The 9,688-nt window shown below is 34.8% G+C and overlaps 1 protein-coding gene across 1 annotated transcript in view; it reads right to left on the reverse strand.

Moving 5' to 3' along the window:
* Positions 1–1,672: 1,672 nt before the first annotated feature.
* The window catches only part of LOC106475336 (Krueppel-like factor 8), a gene marked incomplete at its 3' end in the record, with an annotated part of 23,671 nt that continues 15,655 nt past the window's right edge, over positions 1,673–9,688 (reverse strand). Inside the window, exons 2-3 of the mRNA XM_013936024.1 lie at positions 6,944–7,037; positions 1,673–2,066 (exon numbers count right to left, since the gene is read on the reverse strand). Of these exons, the coding sequence (XP_013791478.1) occupies positions 1,673–2,066; positions 6,944–7,037 (488 nt within the window). The remainder of the gene's footprint in view (positions 2,067–6,943; positions 7,038–9,688) is intronic.

A 9,688-nucleotide genomic window follows, 5' to 3' on the forward strand; every position in this document is an offset into this window, starting at 1 on the left:
TTAACCTATCCTAATTCAGGTGACCAACTACTGGCTAAATTTAACCCGAAACTCATATATAAAGCGAGGATGCGTGTATGTTGTTTGAAACGGCCTAGATTTCTCTATAAAAATGTTTCACATGCAAGCAGCTACCGTTTCAATGTTTTTATCTTCGTTGCTTTCAAATCAAACAATGATCTTATTGTTCAACGGTCAGTGTGGTTACTGAATACACTAATACATAAAAAAGTTATTTCTGCAAAGAGAAAAACGAGGTTTGAAGTTCGAAAAAAATGTATAGTTTCCATAACACGTTTTATACGTGCACTAACAACGCTTGTTTATTTTGAAGATATTTCGAGCTAATCTGTAAAACAAACAGTAAGAAAATATAAACAGATTCAGCTGCTCCAATATTTTGTACTTAGAACATGTTGCCATAGTTACGATCACTTAAGTCAACTATTAGTTACTTTTGTATAACTGATTCCTCACTAGTTTTGATCCTACATTTCGGCTGCTAACTTGCTGTCATCTTCAGGGAAGGGCTACTTTTGTTGGGGTTAATGGAAGTTTGGTGCGTTATCCACGTGATAGGGGACTCCCCCATTAGAACTTAACTAACTACTTGAAGGGTATTTAGGTTTTATTGACTTCTATGATAGGTTGTCCGAGCGTATTAACGGTTAGGTCGCAGTAAGATAGCTTATTTTATCTTTCTTTTTTGTTACATATAGTTCATTATCTTATTACTTTAGTATTATTTCAATTTATCGTACAGACTTCTTCTCTGGCTTAATGGGCTACTGTCGAGTTTTGAATATCTATTATACACCTAAGCTCTAACTAAAGTATTTTCTCTAGTTTTGTCATCTCCAGAACATGTTGTTTTGTTACAGTATTGCCATCTGTATTTCAGTATTTTCTAGTTTTGTCATGTCCAGAACATGTTGTTTTGTTACAGTGTTGCCATCTGTATTTCAGTATTTTCTCTATGGTTGTCATGTCCAGAACATGTTGTTTTGTTACAGTGTTGCCATCTGTATTTCAGTATTTTCTCTATGGTTGTCATGTCCAGAACATGTTGTTTTGTTACAGTGTTGCCATCTGTATTTCAGTATTTTCTCTAGTGTTTTCATTCTAGAACCTGTTGTTTCACTATAGTTCTGTTATCTGTATTTCGATATTTTCTCTAACATTGTTCATCTTAGAACCTGTAGTTCTGCTTTAGTGTTGTAATATGTTTTCTCAGTGTTGTTGTCTCCAAGACCTATTGTTTTGCTACATTAACGTTGTTTATATTTTCAGTATTTTTTCTATTGATGCTGCCTGCAGAACCAATTCTTAAATCAATAATACCTGTGCACTGTTTGCCTATCCCCAAAATAAACATTCATTCAAATTCGATGACGAGGAACCCACTTTGAGACTAATAATGGCTGGAGACGGCTTGAATGGGTAATGAAGAAAAACTTTAATATAAGCAAATGTACAACGTTTCGACAAGGTTTTGTCATCATCAGGTACATTCATTCAGTCATGTTAAGGAGCATGTCAAAATCAGTATATTTTGAGAATGATATTTCTTGTTTTTAAAAGTTGTTTGGTTTAGACATAAAAGTGGATAACTTATCTTATATGTCATTTTTATTTCCCCATATTTTAGAATGTTAAAGCTGGTTGTTATTACTAGTCCAGGTATATGATGATGAAAATAGCTGAAGACAAGATAATTTGGTAGTTTCAATGTATAAAGGTTCTTACCTGTATGTGTTCTCTTGTGCGCCTTCAAGTGAGAACTTTTAGTATAAACTTTTTCACATCCTTCAAAGTCACATTTGTGAACTTTCCGCCTCCGAAGACTTTCAGAATACATGTCTGTCTGAGAAAGGGCCAAGGCCGAAGACCCGTTCACAAAAGTGCTGCTGTTCACTGAACTTAATAGTGAAGACACAGTCACATGCATAGGTGTCACCGCTGGGTGTGATGTCCGGCTGTGTGCTAAGATCCCATTTTGTAGAATTCCATTTACTCCAGAGGGCTCTGTTACAGTTGATCTTTTTGGTAGGTGATTTGTCAATGCTCTACAAGAGAACAGGAAAACATCACCCTAAAGAGATGCTTTCAAACTAATTAGCTTAGCATTTTATTACTGGATTAAATATGTTACATGAAAATACTAAGCTACATGTGGCTTATCATTACTGGATTAAATATGTTGCATGAAAATACTAAGCTACATGTGGCTTATCATTACTGGATTAAATATGTTACATGAAGACTGAGAACTGTGTAGCAGATAACGTAAGTAGAATAGACTTTGTTAAAATTGAGAACCATGAATTGTGTAGTAGATAATGTCAGTAGAATATACTTTGTTAAGACTGAGAACTGTTAACTGTGTAGTAGACAACGTCAGTAGAATAGACTTTGTTAAGACCGAGAACTGCTAACTGTGTAGTAGACAACGTCAGTAGAATAGACTCTGTTAAAATTGAGAACCATGAATTGTGTAGTAGATAATGTCAGTAGAATATACTTTGTTGAAACTGTTAACTGTGTATGAACAAAGTCTATTCTACTGATATTGTCTACTACACAGTTAACAGTTCTCAGTCTTAACAAAGTCTATTCTACTGACATTATCTACTACACAATTCATGGTTCTCAATTTTAACAAAGTCTATTCTACTTACGTTATCTGCTACACAGTTCTCAGTCTTAACAAAGTCTATTCTACTGATATTGTCTACTACACAGTTCACAGTTTTAACAAAGAAAGTCTATTTAATTAAAGGAATGGTATCTAATGAATGAAACAGTCCTTGAGAAGGTAATGTACTCAAACTTGAGTGATCTGAGAAGTGTTAGATAGGCTGTTGAACCTGATGTGACAAATTGTTATCTACGCCTAAAAACTGGGTGATCTGAGAAAAGATAAATATTCTGATTAACCTGATATCAAAGAATATCATCTACTCAACTTGTTTGTCCACCACACTTACAAAGTATGAATGTCATCTTGTTTGTCAACCAGACTCATAAAGTATGAATGTCAACTTGTTTGTCAACCACACTCATAAAGTATGAATGTCAACTTGTTTGTCCACTAAACTCACAAAGCATGAAAGTCAACTTGTTTGTTCACTAAACTCACAAAGTATGAATGTCATTTTGTTTGTCAACTACACTCACAAAGTATGAAATGTCATCTTGTTTGTCAATTACACTCACAAAGTATGAATGTCATTTTGTTTGTCAACTACACTCACAAAGTATGAAATGTCATCTTGTTTGTCCACTAAACTCACAGAGTATAAATGTCAACTTGTTTGTCCACTAAACTCATAAAGTATGAATGTCAAGTTGTTTGTCAACCACACTCATAAAGTATGAATGTCATCTTGTTTGTTCACTAACTCACAAAGTATGAATGTCTTGTCGTTAGTCCTTTAAATCCACTGTGTGTATACCTTCTCGTTTGTCCATTAAACTCACAACGATTTCATTTCATGAGTTTATAATTGACTGGGTTTATACATGTTCTTTTCCTTAATAGAAATATTTTGTTAACGTGAGGAACTGTTGAATATAGAACTGGAAATAGAATTGTTATATATATTCTTAATGAAGACGTAGAGCTTTAGTTCAATATTATCTTTTTAAAAGTTCTTTATTACAGCGTATAATTTGCTGTAAATGAGTGTTGTTTAAAAGTGTCGGACAAGCACCTGTCACGACAGTAATTTTTAAAACAAATTGAGTCAGTGATGTGAGAACGTTCTATGTTAGTCATTAATCAAGGAGTCTTAATGATAGTGAAGTCTGAAGTGGAAGCTGCATACTAATTGCGCTGTTCTACGTTCACAATCAATAACCGCAAGTTGAATTAAATGGCCTCGTGGCGGGCTCGTGCCTGCTTGGCGGTTAGATAATGAACGTGGCCCTTCTTTGTCAAAGCACTTGTTTAAAGTTTTCTCAGTCTACTTCATACATAACCACTTGAAGCCAGGTTTGGCTAGACCTTTACAAAAGACGACAGGATTGAGCCATTAAGCAGTTTGAGTTTTATATAAATAGAACAGAAGTAAGACACTAATAACTCTTACACAACACCAATGACACAAGGCCATAAAGTCAGTAATTAACTTGAAAATTATACCATGACGCGATAGAAGTAAGACACTAATACTGTACAGCGTTGGTACATTCCTTTTCTACTGGTAAGCTGTATCGCTGCTGGTTGGTACATTCCTTGCTACCAGTAGAAAGTTGTCTACCTGGCTATACAAAAAGCTACAACACAGAATCACAAATGAAGACGGTGAGATAGTTTCTCTGATCAAGATCATCTCCAATCCTCAACTCTACTTACTACGGTAAAGTGTTCTACTTCAACAACAATGTTATATTTAATGACGAGTGATGTTCCTTACCTATCAGCGTGTGCATTACCCCTTTATTCCTGAATATTGAGCTTATATATTAAAATATATCTAATTCATAGTTTACTTTTAATTGCGAACTTCTACCATATAAGTAAGAAATCTGACGGTAGCTGTGTAATCAAATTTAGGTCAACGAAATCAAATGTTGACAAGGGGAAGACTGAACGTCTCTCACCTTGGAACAGAACATTGAAGATTTTATGTAAACAGATATTGTAATATAAGAAGGAATCCAACAATCACAAAATATCAGGTTTGTTTCAAGGTTCTTAATGTCAGGTGGACAGACAACCAAGTGCTTGCATGCGAAAATGTATTTCTTGTTATCTTATTATTTTACTTGCTTATTCTTGTCATGCAAAGTATATGTCTATCTCCTTTACACCATAAAGTTAGTTATCTCTTTCAGTGACATTACCAGAAGGATGTCAAGGTTATTTTTGGCTGCTTTGTTTTTCTTGTATTCTCGACATTCAAAGATGTCACATATATTTTTTAACATTCAAGTTTCCAGAGAAATTCCAATTCCTATGTCCTGTAAAGACTGAATAAAGTATTTCTAATATCTCGACTTGTATAAACGAACTAAAATGAGTTTTCTTGCAGTTCAATGTATTTAAAACAAGATAATGAAGAACTCAATCTGTATAAAAGAAATTAACAGACTTTCTAGATCTTAATATTTAAAAAAAGATATTACTAGACTTTCTAGATCTGAATATTTAAAAAAGAAAATAACAGACTTTCTAGATCTTAATATTTAAACACAGTAATACATACTTTCTAGATCTCAATATTGAAAGAAGAACTGAAGGAAATCTTTCAATATCATGATTTTTATAAATCACTAGACAATTCAAGTATTTTGTAATCTTACAAACCATTTGCACGCTCATCTTTTTAACCCAAAATATCTGTAAAATAAAAAAGAAAATTTAAATTTCTTATTGTTTATCGATAGAATTATTGGCAATTCATAATACGTCATGAATACACCCGTTTGTTAATACTTGTGGAAAGTAGTAGTATTCAAATAGATTGAAAGTTCCGGGAACTAGATAAGTAGGTGGCTTATAAAACATAAACCTAGGCAATTTGGTCGTAGCTTAGGACGGACTTGGCCTTCAGCCAGAATCGCTGCTGACCTCTGACCTTTGGCCTCTAGCCGAACCAGGCGTGTCGCTAGGTAGAGATTTCCCCTCTGTAGGGGTTAGGGAGGGTGTGTCGTCTGCACGCAGCACCCTATTTCGTGTACAGCCACACCCACCAAAGTATTGAGCGATGGTCACCAACGTGGGGACGTGTGTATCTTGGCCTCTCACCCACGGCCCACGTGAATCAGAGACGGATACGCATTTTAATTACAGGATCCTAGTCATGCATACTTTGAACGTCTTGGCACCATCTACACAATTCCTGCTCAGTTTTGATAGAGCTATCCTTATTGGTGGTATAACGTCCTTCATTTTATAGCTCATCAGTCTTGTTGGAGACATTCTTACATGCACAATCTTCCAAGGATATCTTCAATGAAAAACAAGACGACTCATGTATGTGCAAATACTTACAAAGAAATAAGTAAATGACCCCAACCTTTAGTAGAGAACACCAGATCCGCTAGTCTAAACTCATTTTCAGCAAGAAATTACTGAAGAAAAGATGATCCTGCGATCTTATTAAAACCTTGAAGAAATGAAATGTCATTTCCTACACCACAACAGAGATACGAAGGTGTTATTTTCCGGGTAGGTGTCTCATACACACGACGAGATTCTACGGAACGTAGCTTAACGTTCTGACCAAAACGTAGCTTAACGTTCTGACAAAAACTTTGAAGGACACTTTTTGTCGATTGGTTTTAGCACGCAAAGTTTCTGTGTAAATTAAACAGTATATTTTGGAAAGGTGTCACGTATCTTAGCGCCAGTTTTCTTTTTTGTGCTATGTGCTTATATAAGGAGAACATCAGCTAAACCACCAACAAAGAGCATTAACTGGATTAAGAATACAACAGACATGTCAATTTGAACCTGAGAGAAACCTATCAGAAACAACAAACAATAAACCAGACACTTACAGAGAAGACAAACGTATCACCAATCTGGTTTATTGTTTTCCGACTTGTTTATTTCAGATTGATCTGAGTATGTTAGTGTACACTTACAGAGAAGACAAACGTATCACCAGTACACTAACATGCTCAGATCAATCTGAAAGAAACAAACCAGACACAGACAGAGAAGAAAAGTGATGACAGGTATATTAACAAGCCCAGTTCAATAAAGAAAAAAAACTATGATCAAAAGTAAGCTAGACTAGAAACAAATGTACCTAAATAATCACCTTTATTACACTTGAAATAGATATAACTGACAGATGAACTAGAATAAAAATAACTCACCAAGAAATCCCATATTAAACCAGTAATCTACAAGACAGTTATTAATTTCTTTTTACACTAACACAATCATCATGCTCTCCTGATACTTAACACAGTAAAATCGGTCACTTACATAGACGCTTCTTTTATCCTCTGAAGTGACAATAATCTTGATCTGTTGATAGTTTCCATGGTAACTAGTGAGTGGTCGTCACAGGAAATGGTTTCTAGAAGGATGAGGGAAAATAAACTGAATTAAAAACTCTCGATACTAAATGCCTAACTTTGGTTACATCTATTTCACCAAACTACAAGAAACAAGTTAACAAATATTGCTTTCCCAAGAAAGAAAAATCAACATCAAAAACACTATAACCGCCAAGTTAAAAAACAACAAATATGTGGTTTACTGACGTCACACGCAGGCCCTTTCAGTGAAGCCCGGGCCACTTCTATCTTTTGAGGCCCTTGGCTGTAATAACAAAATAAATTATAACAAATGAAAACAAAATAAGCCCAAAAGAAAAGTGAAACATAATTTGTATATATAATTTGCAAATCTAAGCTGAAAGTGTGTGTCATATTCTGGTCCGATATAAATACAAGTCGCGAAACTTAAAAAAATCAAAACAATAACACGTGTCTAAATTTGAGGCCCTCTTTGAGCTTGAGGCCAAGACCAAACGGCCCTCCTGCTCCCCTTTCTAATTGGCCCTTCTCACAAGGTGTACTAGGTCCGGACTTCTAACTGGTTGACATTAAATCCGTCATTATTCATTGTTCTGGTGAAAACTTTAGTTTGAATCTAAACTAATCACCTTTCATTGAAACTGATCAATAGTCTTGAAGAATTACTAAAAAATCATCCCCAGGCCTTTTTCAGGTACCATAACTTGCTCTTACTTTGCATGCCTAATAAATTTTCGTTAACAACGTTTCTATCAATCTACAATTACCCACGAAGACTGAAAGAAAGTGGGACAAAAAATAAAATAAAAACATTTTTGTGTTGGAGATTTTGTTCTTTCTAATTTTATTTAATAATTATTAAACTCTATTCGGCACTTGGAACTATGCAACTTATGAGTTAAGCAGAAGTAAATCAATAAAAATACACAACTAGTCTTAGTGAGGAAATTCGCGAAAGTGTTGACATCTTTTTAATATACACAAAATGTCAAATTCTTAAAAAAAAGATAAAACTTAACGCATAATAAATGTGATGATTTTATTTATATATTAATGTAAAATTACATGAACCATTCTGATGAGATCATCACGACTAAAAAGTCAGCTTCGAATCTCACAAAGTAAATACTACAAAACTGCGACACCTGGTGGGCGTGAAGCAAACGAAGCTTTCACAAGTTTAATGATAGCTGATAAGATCACGAAACATCACGACTTCCCAAGTTTCTTTCTAACCTTGAGCTGAACTTCTGGTAAATCATGTACAATCAATTCTCCAGTGTAGCTTTGTATGTAGTTCAGTCGGTTTCGTTTTGATGTGGGATTAAGAGTACTTTGAGCCCAATGAAGAAACCAAGGAGACTTAACTAATAAGCACAACCTATATGTTTAGAATGATCTTGTTATTAACCACCTGTAGAGTCAAACACTCGCGAGCCCAAGGCCGTCCGCTTCAAAACGTCTTCATCTTTATTTGCCAATCTCTTGATTTATGAGCGCCAGGAAGCAGAGCTAAGTATTGAATACAACACAATTTTCCTTTCTACAGTGCTGTTCAAAAGAGTTCCGTAGCTCACCTGCTGCTGCTGTGTGGTGAAATCAGCCCTTGTCTTTACAGAAGATTACCATTTCTAAGGATTAAATGATATCTTTTAAAAAAAAAACAGCAGCCAAAGCCTTCTTTGTGATAGGGTTGAACTTCGTGAGTAATAAGAGGTGAAAGACCATTCACATGATGCATCCAGAGCTGGTGGCCGATCATGGGAAATCGGTTGTGGTTATGATGGCGATTCTTACTTATCTGAAACTAATGGTCGCCCATGGGAAATTGGTTGTGGTCATGATGGTGGCTCTTACTTATCTGAAACTAATGGTCGCCCATGGGAAATTGGTTGTGGTCATGATGGTGGCTCTTACTTATTGGAAACTAATGGTCGCCCATGGGAAATTGGTTGTGGTCATGATGGTGGCTCTTACTTATTGGAAACTAGTGGTCGCCCATGGGAAATTGGTTGTGGTCATGATGGCGGCTCTTACTTATTTCAAACGAAGTTTTAATAAAGCTTTTCTATGAAATCTTCAACACAGGTCACGTAATGTTCAGACGGGAGGTAATGGCGTTACGAAAAATATGCTTTAATTTCTACATAATTTGAGACTGGAAATAAGTATATATGTGATAATCCACCACTATCAAGATGGTAGGTATTTTCAACATACAAAATAGTTTCATGAATTAAATATTAGAAATAACTATGTTATTTGAAATTCACACAAGTTTCTGTCGGCTGTTCACAACTTTTCACCACGTTTACTTGGCATCATCATCAAGTGGGATACAAAAACTGAGCTAACAGAAATTAATTTTAAAAACGTAATCACACGAGAATCTGTAACAATACTAATCTACAAGCAAGTGATTCAGCAGTTGCAAACTTAATAAAATAATTTATAAATGAACTGTTAAATATATTAATATATAAATAAAACGTTTAGACTTGAGTCTAAGTATTAAAATTCGTTCTACACACATGAGAGAAGGAAGCCATTTTGTACCTCACGTGATGATGCCAGGGAAACCTTATGAAAAGTTGTAAACAAACGTTTTACTATTTACAACCGATAAAAAGTTATGTGAATTCAAAATAGTTTCATTTTTTTATAAATGCAAAAAACAGTTAATTCAAAT

Source organism: Limulus polyphemus, unplaced genomic scaffold, assembly GCF_000517525.1.
Source record: "Limulus polyphemus unplaced genomic scaffold, Limulus_polyphemus-2.1.2 Scaffold8422, whole genome shotgun sequence".
Lineage (NCBI taxonomy): Eukaryota > Metazoa > Arthropoda > Merostomata > Xiphosura > Limulidae > Limulus > Limulus polyphemus.